This window comes from Mesoplodon densirostris, chromosome 13 (assembly GCF_025265405.1).
Source record: "Mesoplodon densirostris isolate mMesDen1 chromosome 13, mMesDen1 primary haplotype, whole genome shotgun sequence".
NCBI classification, from domain to species: domain Eukaryota; kingdom Metazoa; phylum Chordata; class Mammalia; order Artiodactyla; family Ziphiidae; genus Mesoplodon; species Mesoplodon densirostris.
Genome location: NC_082673.1, coordinates 57,833,037 through 57,847,531, shown reverse-complemented (window position 1 = coordinate 57,847,531; position 14,495 = coordinate 57,833,037). Strand labels below are relative to the sequence as shown.

Sequence of the window (14,495 nt, the reverse complement as noted above, 5' to 3'; positions counted from 1 at the left end):
AGCTGTCCAGTGTGGCTGTGATGGATCTGATCATGTTACTTCTCTGCTTTAAGTCTTTAACTAGTTACCCCAAAGCTTTCCGTGTAAGGTTCAAATTCCTTAAGTTAACAAGTAAGATTATCATGGGCTTCCCTGGTGGCGCAGTGGATGAGAATCCACCTGCCTATTCAGGGGACATGGGTTCATGCCCCGGTCTGGGAGGATCCCACATGCCGCGGAGTGGCTAGGCCCGTGAGCCATGGCCGCTGAGCCTGCGCGTCCGGAGCCTGTGCTCTGCAACGGGAGAGGCCACAACAGTGAGAGGCTGGCGTACCTCAAAAAAACAAAAACAACAACAACAAAAAGATTATCATGATTTTTTTCAATGATATGTGTTTATTTAATTAGCTCAATCACATCCCCTTTTTTTTTAGCATCTTTATTGGAGTATAATTGCTTTACAATGGTATGTTAGTTTCTGCTTTATAACATAGTGAATCAGTTACACATATACTTATATCCCCATATCTTTTCCCCCTTGCATCTCCCTCCCTCCCACCCTCCCTATCCCACCCCTCCAGGTGGTCACAAAGCCCCAAGCTGATCTCTCTGTGCTATGCGGCTGCTTCCCACTAGCTATCAGTTTCACATTTGGTAGTGTATATATGTCCATGCCACTCTCTCACTTTGTCCCAGCTTACCCTTTCCCCTCCTCGTGTCCTCAAGTCCATTCTCTAGTAGATCTGCATCTTTATTCCTATCTTGCCCTTAGGTTCTTCATGACCCTTTTTTTTTTTTTTAGATTCCATATATATGTGTTAGCGTATGGTATTTGTTTTTCTCTTTCTGACTTACTTCACTCTGTATGACAGACTCTGGGTCCATCCACCTCACTACAAATAACTCAATTTCATTTCTTTTTATGGCTGAGTAATATTCCATTGTATATATGTGGCACATCTTCTTTATCCATTCATCTGTCGATGGACACTTAGGTTGCTTCCAAGTCCTGGCTATTGTAAATAGAGCTGCAGTGAACATTGTGATACATGACTCTCTTTGAAGGAATAAACCTACCTAAGGAGACAAAAGACCTGTATGCAGAAATTATAAGACACTGATGAAAGAAATAAAGATGATACAAATAGATGGAGAGATATACCATGTTCTTGGATTGGAAAAATCAACATTGTGAAAATGACTCTACTACCCAAAGCAATCTACAGATTCAGTGCAATCCCTGTCAAACTACCAATGGCATTTTTCACAGAACTGGAACAAAAAATTTAACAATTTGTATGGAAACACAAAAGACCCCAAATAGCTGTAGCAATCTTGAGAAAGAAAAACGGAGCTGGAGGAATCAGGCTCCCTGACTTCAGACTATACTACAAAGCTACAGTGACCAAGACAGTGTGGTACTGGCACAAAAACAGAAATATAGATCAATGGAACAGGATAGAAAGCCCAGAGATAAACCCACACACATCTGGTCACCTTATTTTTGAAAAAGGAGGCAAGAATATACAATGGAGAAAAGACAGCCTCTTCAGTAAGTGGTGCTGGGAAAACTGGACAGGTACATGTAAAAGAATGAAATTAGAACACTCCCTAACACCATACACAAAAATAAACTCAAAATGGATTGAAGACCTAAATGTAAGGCCAGACACTATAAAACTCTTAGAGGAAAACATAGGCAGAACCCTCTATGACATAAATCACAGCAAGATCCTTTTTGACCCACCTCCTAGAGAAATGGAAATAAAAACAAAAATAAACAAATGGGACCTAATGAAACTTCAAAGCTTTTGCACAGCAAAGGAAACCATAAACAAGATGAAAAGGCAACCCTCAGAATGGGAGAAAATATTTGCAAATGAAGCAACTGACAAAGAATTGGTCTCCAAAATTTATAAGCAGCTCATGCAGCTCAATATCAAAAAAACAAACAATCCAATCCAGAAATGGGCAGAAGACCTAAATAGACATTTCTCCAAAGAAGATATACTGATTGCCAACAAACACATGAAAGAATGCTCAAAATCATTAATCATTAGAGAAATGCAAAGCAAAACTACAATGAAATATCATCTCACACCGGTCAGAATGGCCATCATCAAAAAATGTACAAACAATAAATGCTGGAGAGGGTATGGAGAAAAGGGAACCCTCTTGCACTGTTGGTGGGAATGTAAATTGATACAGCCACTATGGAGAACAGTATGAGGTTCCTTAAAACAGTAAAAATAGAGCTACCATACGACCCAGCAATCCCACTACTGGGCATATACACTGAGATTATCATGATTTGTCCCTGCCTATGTCTCTGGCATTATCTCCCATCTAGATATTCCAGATTACTTGTAAACTTTTTATTTTTCCATATATAGAGAGAATGTTGTTTTTCTCTTTCTCTATAAACTTCTATTCTTAAATATTTAAGAAATGCAGAAAGGTATAAGTTATACTATAATAGGCACCTGTATACACACCACCCAACTTAAAAAATCATTACTAATACAGTAGAAGCTTTCCTTTTTTAAATTTAACTTTTTGTTTTGAGATAATTGTAGATTCATATGCAGCTGTAAGAAATAATACAGAGATTCTGTATACCTTTCACCCAGTTTCTTTCAATGGTAACATCTTGCATAACTGCAGTGCAATATTGCAATGAGGAAAATGACATTGATATTACTCTCTAATCTTTTTTCATATTTTGCCAGCTTTACAAGCATTTATTTCTCTGTGTACAGTTAGTTCTATATAGTTTTATCACATGCATTTGCTGTTACAGTCAAGATACAGAGCAGTTACATTACCACATGCTTCCCTTTGTACTGCTCTCATAACCATACCTACCTCTTTCCTTCCCCCTTTCTCATAATTCCTGGAAACTACTAATCTATTATATAAATGAAATAATACAATATGTAATCTTTGGGGATTGGTTTTTTCGTTTAGCATAATTCCTTTGATATCGATCCAAGTTGTTTTGTTCTTTTTCATTGCTGAGTAGTATTCTGTTGTATGGATGTTATACATTCATTCAGTCATGAAGGACACTAGGGTTGTTTCCAGTCTTTTGATATTACTAATAAAGCTGCTATGAACATTGATGTACAGGTTTCTGCATGAACGTAAGTCTTCCTTTCTCTGGGATAAATGTCCTAGAGTGAGATTAGTGGGTCATATAGTCTGTTTTTAGTTTCAATAGAAACTGCCAAACTATTTTCCAGGGTTGATGTACCCTTTTACATTCCCACCAGCAGTGTATGAATGATCCAGTTTTTCTGCATCCTTGCAATTGTTTGATGTTGTCACAGTTTTCTGTTTTAGCCAGTAAATACTTATTTACTTATTTTTATAAGTGTGTAGTGATATCTCATTGTAGTTTTACTTTGAAACTCTCCAGTTGTTAATGATGCTGAATGTCTTTTATATGCTTATTTTTCATTTGCATATACACTTCAGTGACATATCTGTGTGTTTTGTACATTTTCTGATTGTGTTCTTTCTTATTATTGAGTTTTAGAGTTATTTTTATATTCTAGATACTAGCCATTAGTCAGATATATAGTTTGAAAATATTTTCTTCCAGCTTTTAGCTTGTCTTCTTAAAGACAAGCTTTCTGAAGTCTTCTTAAAATGGTCTTTCATACCTTCTGGATGGATGAACATGTAGAGGTGCACCCACATCCCTTGCCTTATGCTTCTCTTCCATCTGGCTATTTCTGAGTTATATCCTTTTATAGTAAGCCAGTCATCTAGATTAAGCAAACAAGTAAAAATATTGTGGATAATGGGAACCAGAATTCTCATCAATGTGGAAGAGAGTTACAAATATAGAAGGGAACAGAGTGAATCCTGTGGTGATGAACTGGAATTAGAGGTGCAAATGGAAAATGCAGCTTTCACAAACTCATGTTACCTTACTAATTATGAAAACTAATTCACTGAAAATAAAACAGGACAAATCAAACAACAGAAGACCATGCAGACAAGAAAGAAAACAACTTGCAAGAGAAAATCTGAAATTAAACATGTGTGGGATTTTCCCTGGGAGGGGGAGGGGAATATATTGGAGGACTCTCTAAATGAAGGGTTCCACATAATTTTTACTACAAATGTTTCATTAGAGTAGAGGCAGTTATCCTCTTGAGCCAAGTTTATTCAACTAATGCAAACTTCCCTATGTCAAATACACCTACTATTAAGAATAAATATAACCGTATCTGAAAAACCAAAAAAAGTGAGTCTCTTATAGAGCAAAATTTTTGAATTCTGATGAGGTCTTCCTTTTATGGATTATGCCTGTGGTGTCAAATCTGAGAACTCTTTGCCTAGTGCTATATTCTGAAGATTTTCTCCTATGTTTTTCCTAAAAACCTTATAATTTTATATTTTACATTTAAGTCTGTGGCCCATTTTGAATTATTTTTTACATATGGTGTGAGGTTTAGGGCAAGGTTCAGTTTTGGTTTGTTTTTTTTCTTGCTTATGGATATCCAGTTGCTCATCCTCATTTATTGAAAAGCCTGTTTTTCCTCTTTCCTTCTTTTCTATGTTTTTCATTAACATACAGTGAAAGCAAACTGTATAGATTCACATAACCACCATGACAATCGGTGTACAAACAATTCTATTATCTTAAGAAACTCTCACACCACCCTTTTGTCATTAGACTCTTCCTCCACTCCCAACCCCTGGCAGCCACTGATCTGTTCTTTGTCATTATAGTTTTGTCTTTTTAGAATGTCATATAGTTATACAGTATTAACTTCTGTTGGTCAGCATAATGCCACTGAAGCATAATGTATCCCAATTGTTACATGTACCGTAGTTCATACATTTTGTTATCTGGGCTTTCCAGTTGTTCTTTGTTGGTAAGTAGAAATGTGATTGAATTTGTGTGTACTCACTCAGTGTTGGAGAGGGCAAAAGCCCTTCCAGGTTCAATTGCTAATCTCAGACAGTCCTGCTGTGCTTTTCTGGCTCTTCTGGTGCTCTGCCATTCTCAGGTCCATCAGGCACTTCCTTCTTCTTCTTACCTACACACCAATGTCTTGCAGGCCTTATGGCTGATCTTTTGTACCCACCCGCTTGTATATTGGGGCTTGTGGGGATACTGTGTCACATTAACATTTTGTTCTAAATGTCATCCGTGAGTTTTTGGTTTTGCCATCTAGCTGTGCTGTCTGTTTTCATGAAGGGATTCTGAGAGGTAGAAAAACAGTATTGCTGACTTTGCCATTTTCCCAGAATTCTTTCTTAACCTTTTTTCTTGATCTAGCTAAATCCTGTATATTCTTTAAAATTCAAACCTAAACACAAACAAACATTCATGTCACCATCATGTTGCTTGGGAAATAAAGCATTACCGAGACCCCTGAAGTTGCCTTCCTGATCACACCATCCTTACTCCCACTTGGGGGTAACCAGTATCTTGACTTCTGTGATTATTGCCTTGCTTTTCTTTGTAGTTTTACCAACCATGTATGCAAATAAATCCCTAAGCATGTATTTTTATCTGCCTGTTCTACAACTTTATAAAAATGGAATCATGTTGTATACCTTCTTTGCATCTTCTATCAACAATATATTTGTAAGATTTGACTGTAAGTGTATTTAAGAGTTTTATTAATTTTCACTGTTGTATATGGTATTCAAGTGCATGAATATACCATAATTTATTTATTGTTTTAAAAAATTTGTGTCATTTTCTCTTTTCACAATTGCAAACAATGCTGTACACATCCATTTTTCCAAAGTAGCTGTACCAATTTGCATTCCCACAAACCAGAATATGAGAGTATCCATTGCTACAAATCCATGGTAACACTTAATATTGTCAGATTCTTAAATTTTTGCCTATGTATTTGGTATGTCATTGGTGTTTTGTGCTTTTTCACTTGAATTTCCCTGATTATTGGTGAGGTTGATAACCTTTTCAATATCGAGTGGTCATTTGGATTTCAACCTTCATGAATTGCCTGTTTATCTTCCTTGCCCATTTTTCTATTGCGAGATACATAGATAGATGGATAGATAAATAGATATAGATAGATATACACACATTCGCGTACACACATGTATGTATATGTATATATATACATGTTTACACACACATATATTGGATGCAGTTCCTTTGGTGATTTACGTGGCAAATACCTTCTCCTGCTCTCTAGAGCTTCAGATTAAGAGGTGTACAATCAATGTACATGAGAACCTGTATGATGGAAGTGTGAAAAAGAATACAATACCTGTTTAGGATCGACTCTGAAATGTAGTCCACAATATTTGATGAATTCATGTAGTGGCTAATAAAAAATTAATGCAATGAATTAAATAAGAATGCAAGATTAAAATGGGGCCATGTGAATATACTGTAATGATGGGAATTAGAAAATTGATATACCCAGATTTCCTGTCGAGCACATGTATGATTTATTTGATCAGGGTCTTGTAAATATGCCCACTTACTAATTGGCATGAAAGTAAGAGGTAATTTTAGATATTTCCAAGTCTGCAAGTAAAGGTTTTGAAATATGGTGTAAAATGACCACACAAATCTTTACAGGGTGCTTTCTGATCCTAAACTAATTATGGACTTTGGGTTCTCTTCCACTCCTAACCTGTGTTTACATCAGGAAAGTATCTACCATATCTTCCTGTTTTTAAAGGGAGACAATTTTCTACCAGGACCTGAAATATGAAGTGAAATTAGTCTTTGGGCTGTGGCACCAGGGGGAAAACCTAGTCCAGGAAGTAATTAACAACAGGCCCTGACAGCTGGAGTCAACCCCATAGGCAATATAGAGTTAGCCCACAAACTGAGTATGGGAATATCCATCCAATTAAGTGGGGCCTTGATATTGTGCCAGACATTCTTTTTCCTAAATTTCTGGCAGTAGTGTAGGTCTTTCATTTATTATCTAAATTGTTATAAAATTAATTCTTACCTTTAAATTTAAGGCTTGAAAATAGATCATATGATTCATAATCTACTTTAGTAGTATACTTAAGCATTATAAAAATGTTTATATATTTTTAGGTGTTAATTTAATCCACTAGTTTTTATTTGGTATTATAGATAAATTGTAAACTGCTTTAAAACAGATCACAGGTGCATTCTATTTTTGTTTTACTAGAAACTGTAAATTATTTTTAAAAATTCCTTCATCGAATAGATATATAGGTTTCTTTTTCTTATCAAGCAGATAATAATTTGAATGTAATTTTATTAATTATTTTTTCTTCGTGTATATTGCCTCTTTATATTGTATAAGTGAATGTGATTTCAGGCAGTTGATATATCATAGAATAACATTGGAGGGAGGGGCTAGGCAGCAGAAAAAGAAGAAATTATTAGAAAAGGGATGTGGCAAGACTGATAATTGTGAGCACAGATATTATACATTTGGTAGCGTTTTGATTTTTGAGGCTTATTGTCTAGTTTAATCTTAAATTTGTTTTTCCTCCAACTAGGGCACCAAGATTCTGTGTTACTCATTCATCCTCAACAGAACATGCTAGTGCTGAACTGAAATTCTGGCACCTTCGTCAAGAGAAACCAAGGAAGGATGTTGACCCTTTTCCACAAATGGCAACCCTCTTGCCATTAAGACCTAAATCTTGCATTCCACAGATACCTGAGATGCAGGTAGGATGTACAATGATACTTTGATCTCTTAAGTTTGTAATAAAATATCCATGCTTGGGTTTTATACACTAGTACTTAAGTTTCATCATAAACCTTTTGTTGTTGTTGGTTGTTGTTAATGTACATGCTGCAACAATTAGGACATAAGAAAACCTATGGTTTGTTCACCAATCAGCCAATGTGATCTTTTAAAAATGCATGATCGGGCTTCCCTGGTGGCGCAGTGGTTGAGAGTCCGCCTGCCGATGCAGGGGACGCGGGTTCGTGCCGGGAGGATCCCACGTGCCGCGGAGCGGCTGGGCCCGTGAGCCGTGGCCGCTGAGCCTGTGCGTCCGGAGCCTGTGCTCCGCGAAGGGAGAGGCCGCGGCAGTGAGAGGCCCGCGTACCGCCAAAAAAAAAAAAAAAAAAAAAAAAAAAAAGCATGATCATGTACTCGCTTGCTCAAAACTCTCTAGTGGCCTCCTCTCTCACTCAGAATACAAGCCAAAGTCTTTACACAGCTGTTCACATCCCTGCTAACTTTCTGACCTTATTTCCTGGCATTCTTCTCTAGCTTACACCACTCCACACTGGCCTCTTTGCTGTTCTTGGAACACACCGAGCAAAAACCTGGGAGGGCTGCACTTGCTCTTCCCTTCACTTGCAGCACCCTTCCTCTGGGTATGTCGCCCCTCACTCACTTTGGTGTCTGCTCAGATATCCCTTAATCAGAGCGGCTGTCCTTGCCTCTTCCATGTGAGCACACTTGTGTAGGACAGCACAGATGCCCTCCCTCACTATCGGAGCCCTCTGCTCTGCTTTATTTTGCTTTATTGTACTTAAGACCATATGATTTATGTTTATTGTCTTTCAGCTCCTACTAGAATATAAGGGATTTTTCTTTGTTAACTGCTTTTCCTCAGTGCCTAGAACAGTGCCTGGCGCTTAATAAATATAAACTGAACAAATGAGTAAAAAGTAGCAACAGCAAAATTAGAAATAGTGAGCATTTTTTCACAATGGGGAAGAATAAGATAGTACAAAAAATAGGGGGAAAAAGTCCACAAAGAGAAGAAAAGTTAACCAGCTTTACAGAGAAGAAGTAAATAATCCTATATGCTTTGGCATAGAGATATAATAAATGTAGCTAACACCTGCATTTCAGAGGTGAGGAGCCTTATTAATCTTTCTAGCTTTAAAGGTGTCACAGAATGTTAAGTGTTTTTAGCCATAGCCACACACAAACCCTTCAAAAAACAGATTACTTTATGATCAGGATATCTTATTTTGAAAAGTCAGGAAGATGTATAATTACAGTTTTTAAAATTCTGCTTCTACAAGTAGTGCTTTAGAGCTGGAAATACCTTACAATTTTTCTATTAGTGGTTTCTTAATCCTGTATACATACTAGAATCACATAGAGAGCTTTTAAACATACTGGTGCCTGGGTCCCACCTTCAGAGAGTCAGATTTAATTGATATAGACTGGGTGAGAGTCACTGTAAAATCAGGAGTTTGGCTTAGAATTGAAGTTCTCATCCTGCCTGAACATTAGAATCACATTTTAGAACTGACATTTTAATAAGATTCCTAGGTGATGCGTAGGCAAAGCATTGCTACAGGCTGGTGGTTCTCAAGCTTCAGCATGCGTGAGTCACCTGAGTCCGAATAGAGACTTCAGGGCTGCACCTAAAGATCAATATTCAGTAGGTCTGGGATGGGGCCCAAGGATTTGCATACCTAACAAGCTCCCTCCCATGTGACGTTTTTGCTGCTGGTCTGGGGACCACACTTTGAGTTAGTGTCACTGTAATGAGCTAATGGTTTCTTATCCATTGTTTAGACATTTTTCTGACCTCCTTTGCACTTGTGGCCTTTTTGTATGCCACTCTACTGATAAATCTGAGCTTCCTTGTTAGCCCATGTGACTTTGTGACCCAGTCACCAAGTTAATACAAATCTTAGAGGTGTGGTGTAGGGAGCACATCATCTGATAACATTTGGCTTTCTGAGTACCATCACCATATGTTGCCATCGGTGTTTTCTAGTTGGATAACTAATTCTGATCTCATTCTGTTTCCCCCGCAGAAAACAGTGTAAGGAATGGAACTTGATTCTGTTTTCTTTATTTTTCCTGTTTTAAAGTTGAGATATCATTTATGTAGAGTAAAATTCACCCTTTTTAGTGTACTGTTCTGTAATTTTTGACAAATATATACATTGTGTAGCTACCATCACAGTCATGATATAGAGCAGCTCCTTAACCCACCCCCCAATTCTACTGTGCCCTTTTGTCAGTTTTTTCTCTATCAATTTCTTTTTGGCTACTTTTCTTGCTTTCTCCCAAGCCAGAAAGCTCAAAAATTCTAATTTAGGCCATCCTCTCATTTTAAGTATAATACATTTTAAAAAATTTTTTATATTAAGGAAACTTTTTTATTGTGGTAAAAAGCACATAACAAAATTTACCGTCTTAACCATTTTCAAGTGTACACTGAGGTAGTAAGTATATTTGCATTGATGTGAAACAGATCTTCAGAACTATTTTATCTTGCAAATTTGAAACTATATACCCATTACCCAACCCCTCCTGCATCCCCTGGTAACCACCATTCTACTTTTTGTCTATGAATTTGCCACTTCTGTATGATACACTTTTCATAAGCCCAGTCCCCTGTGGTCCCACTCATTTAGTGAGTATTGGTTAATGTCATGCTTTGTTCCAAATTACTAAAACAGATGTGAGCCCTGATACCTAGAATGTTATAAGTAAAACATACTTAAGTAATTAATTTTGTTTATAGAATTCTTAAAAAAATATTAGTAACTGTTAGGCACCTAGAGTGTATATAAGATTTTATTGTTTGTTCTGGATAATAAAGCATCACAAATAAATTTCTTGCTCTCCAGCAGCACATATTACATTCTAATTGAAGTTGACATGTAAGAAAAGTTTGTTTCTTTTTCAAATTATAAAAATAATAAAACTACTGTAAATTTGGAAACTGAAGAGACAAATCACTCTGATCTCACCGACTTCTAGACAACTATTAACCTATTTTCTCTTAGGCTTTCTGTGAATTTTTAATTGTAATATACTTATATTTTTCGATTCTGGTAATTTCTTTTAACAGCTTCATCAGTATTTTTCCATAATTTTCATAATCCTTACTTTTAAGTATTATATAATGTTACATTTATATATTATATATATAAATACATGTATAAGCATATATAATTGTTTCTTTCTCCTCTCTTTGGACATTTAGGTGTTTGTATTTTTTTGATTCATGTATGTAGCATCTCATGTTCTAGATTTAAATAATTAACTTTTACCATAAAAAACATTTAAGAATGAGAAGAATACCCATGAAAATAAAATGTCCAAAAATGGAAGGAAATAGTTCTGTTAAGATATAAGTCTGTTATGGACCAATGGTGTCCACACATCTTTTCCCGCCCTGCTACCTGCATTCCCTACCCCACCACACACACATACACACACAGGGCACTAAAACTTATTCAGTTACAGAATAAAGAAAAGTTTTTACAAAGTTCTTCCTCCAGGAAAGAGTCTTTCTTCATAATAATGTAAAGCTTTTGGCCTTGTTTTTTTAATACTCTAAATAGGTATAGGGATTTCAGCCTGCTGGTTGCATGAAAGTCGGAGTTTGAGAAGGAGAATAAAAAATATTCTCCTTCTCAAACATAGCATAGTAAGTGGTAGAGTGAGGAAAGAAATCCTCTAATGATCAAAACAATTTTGAGGTATTTTTGGAGAGCTATGCTTTATTCTCTGTCCTTTTTTTCCCATTTTGCCCATTTTTCACTTTGTTCATTATCTTACTACTTTTTAGAAAGAAGAATCCAGTTTATTACAACTTTCTAAATCTCCCAAGAAACCACCTAGAGTAAGAACAGCAATTCAAAAACCTTGGAAGAGTGAGTCTTTGAATCCATTTTTTTCTAAGGACGATGTGATCAAGAAAGGGTAGGTGCAGCTTTTTGTGTCCCAAGTGCTTTTCTGCAACGGTAAGATGTTTGAAGAATTTAAAAATTAAATAGAAATTGAAAACTAATACTTTTATTTTTTTTACATGAGTTCTTATATTTCAGGGATAGATATTAGAGGGTTGTATTTCCCATGCATACTCTAATTAATCGTAGAACGCCTAAGATTGGTAATTTTAAAGAGGTGGTAGTTATGATCTCTAGCTTATGAGCTGTACAAGCAAAAGATATCTCTGAGAAGATTGCCCTTCAATTCTTTCTTTTCCCTGCCCAGTAATATTTCTCAAGCTTGAGAACTCAAAATACCCTCAATAATATTGTACTTATTTAATACAGTGTATTTTAAAAATTTGGTTAGATTTGCCCACCTGTTTACCCTTTTCATTGTTCTTTATTTCAAACGGAGTTATTTTCCTTCAGCCTGAAGAAATACCCTTTGGTGTTAACTTTGGTGTGTAGTCTGCTGGTGGATAATTATTTGTTTAAGGATTTATTACTTCACTTTTATTCTTCTTTATTGAGATAAAATTTACCTATCATAAAATTCACTATTTTAATTGTGTTCAGGTATACAGTTCAGTGACTTTTAGGATATGCACAAAGTTATAAAACCACCACCACTATATAATTCCAAAACAACTCATCACCCAAAAAAGAAGCTCCATCTCATTACAATCACTCCACACTCTTCCCTCCCCCAACCCCCGGTAACCACTCATCTACTCTCTGTACCTTTCCCTTCAAAGGACAAGAGAGGGAAGGGTTCAGTAACCAAGGCAATGGGGCTACCTTGGACAGGAAATAGGGCACTTCTTCCTGAGACAGGATGGAAGGAAGTAAGGATGGGTGTAGGTAAATATATTTGTTGATAGATAAATTTGAAATGCTTTCAGCTGCAAATAACAGAAAAGTTGACTAACAATGGCCTAGACAAATGGAATTATTTTTTTCACAGAACAAGAAATCTGAATGTAGGCAACTGCCAGTATTGGTTCACCAGATCAGGAGTATTGAGGCCTAAGTCTTTGTAATGCTCTTGGTCATTCCTTTATAGTCAGTGGTGTTACAGCTCCTGACGTCAGGCTTTCAAATCATAAAGAAGGAGGAGGGGCAATATCCGTTAATTCTCTCCCTGTAGTCAGGAACGCAGGCTTTCATAGAAGCTCCCCAGCAGACATCGTTTTATATCTCAGTCATAACTATGTTACATGACAACCCCTCCCTACCTGGAGTCTTGATAAGTGAATATTCAGCTTTTTCAGTATTTTAGCGATGTTGGTGATAGAATCATGTTGTCAGAAATGGGTGTTGAGTTAGCCAGTCAATTAATAGTGTCTGCTACATGGCGCAGGGGAAACTGAAGCATGTTGTACCTACATTTTGTCTGAGAAGAACCTGCAGAGTAATCTGCTGGTGGATTAGAGTGGAGGAAGCCTGGTGAGTTGCAACAGGCATGGGTTATGGAGCTGGAAAATGAGATTTAGAATAATTGCAGTGGGCTATGGGAGAGGGAGCTAGATGAGAAAATATAAAAAGATAATGTCGTAAGTCATTAGTCTAACTCCAGAGTCTTCCATCATCTCATCTCAAACTACCACATATAAACCCTTATGAATCCCACCTGTTGTGAGGATTAAATATGATCATATGAATTATATTTGGCACAATGTTTGGTATGTTGTTTAGCTGTTAGTGTTCTCTTGCCCTAAGAAAATTAGTTAACTTGCTGCATTTTAAACAAGACTTTGCCTACTTACCTTCATACATTGTTCACTCTTCTCCCCATCTGAAGAACCCCTCTAAACACACACCCCCCACACACACATACACACAGAATTTATCTTCCACCCATTATTCAGGAAAAAGCTCATTTCTTTAATTACTAAGACAGCTCCAAGGGACTTCTCATTCTTACACGCCCATAGTTTTATTATCCGTCCCAGACATTTGGCATCTGTGATATGTTCACGAATTCATTCAACCAGCAGTTATTTTATTGAGAGTTGTCTTTATGTATGACTGTACCTCATTTTCTCGACTGCCTCTTGAGGACTGGACTTGATGCTGATACTTTTTTTTCTAATTTGCTCACAATGCTTAGGAGCACGCCTAAGATTCAGTGAATGTATACCAAAGGTGCTCAAAATATTTGTTGATCAATTAGTTCTCATCCCTATAATTTAGGTCAAGGCACATGTCAGAAAGCAGCAAACTTACTCATTTAACATCTTTTACTGACATTTCTGAATGTCTGAAGCCCCAGCTGGGTAGAAGATATACTTATACAGAAGAACCTGTGGTATGTATTTTGAGAACTGAGTAATTTGGTTCCTCATTTAACCTATTCAGTGTCCCCTGATTTTAGAGAATTTTTATTGATTTACCATAGTGACTTTTTTCTTTACTGAACAAAAAAATTATTTTTTCCTTGCAAAAGGATTTTTATGCAAAAACGTTCTATTTCCTTTTGTAGTACCATGTTGCTGTATACTCTGTTGATTACTGTTTTCAAAAACAGCTATGTTCTCGTTTTGGTATGATCACACCTCAGACACAAAATAAAACCCTCTAGGATTTTTATTAAGTTTTTAACATTTTATAAAAATAATATTCTATGTTATGTTTTGGAAGTATGTTTAGAACTTTTATAAAGCAGAGTATTTCCAGTGTGTGGTTACCTTGATAATGTGGATTTAATACACCAGTTCTAAATGAAAATTTCACATTCTTTAGCAATTATACTTTAGGTAGAAACCTTTGTCTGGGCTGAACATTTACATATAATTTTGGACTATTTATTTTTTTCTAAGCAAACAGTTCTCCTTTTCTTCTATTTAGTATTATTTCCTACCCAAATAAT

The 14,495-nt window shown here is 36.3% G+C and overlaps 1 protein-coding gene across 1 annotated transcript in view; it reads left to right on the top strand.

Annotated features, from left to right (window-relative positions):
- The window catches only part of RGS22 (regulator of G protein signaling 22), a 149,776-nt gene that overhangs the window by 38,037 nt on the left and 97,244 nt on the right, over positions 1–14,495 (top strand). Inside the window, 3 exon segments of the mRNA XM_060115727.1 lie at positions 7,471–7,645; positions 11,482–11,615; positions 13,820–13,934. Coding sequence (XP_059971710.1) covers positions 7,471–7,645; positions 11,482–11,615; positions 13,820–13,934 — 424 coding nt within the window.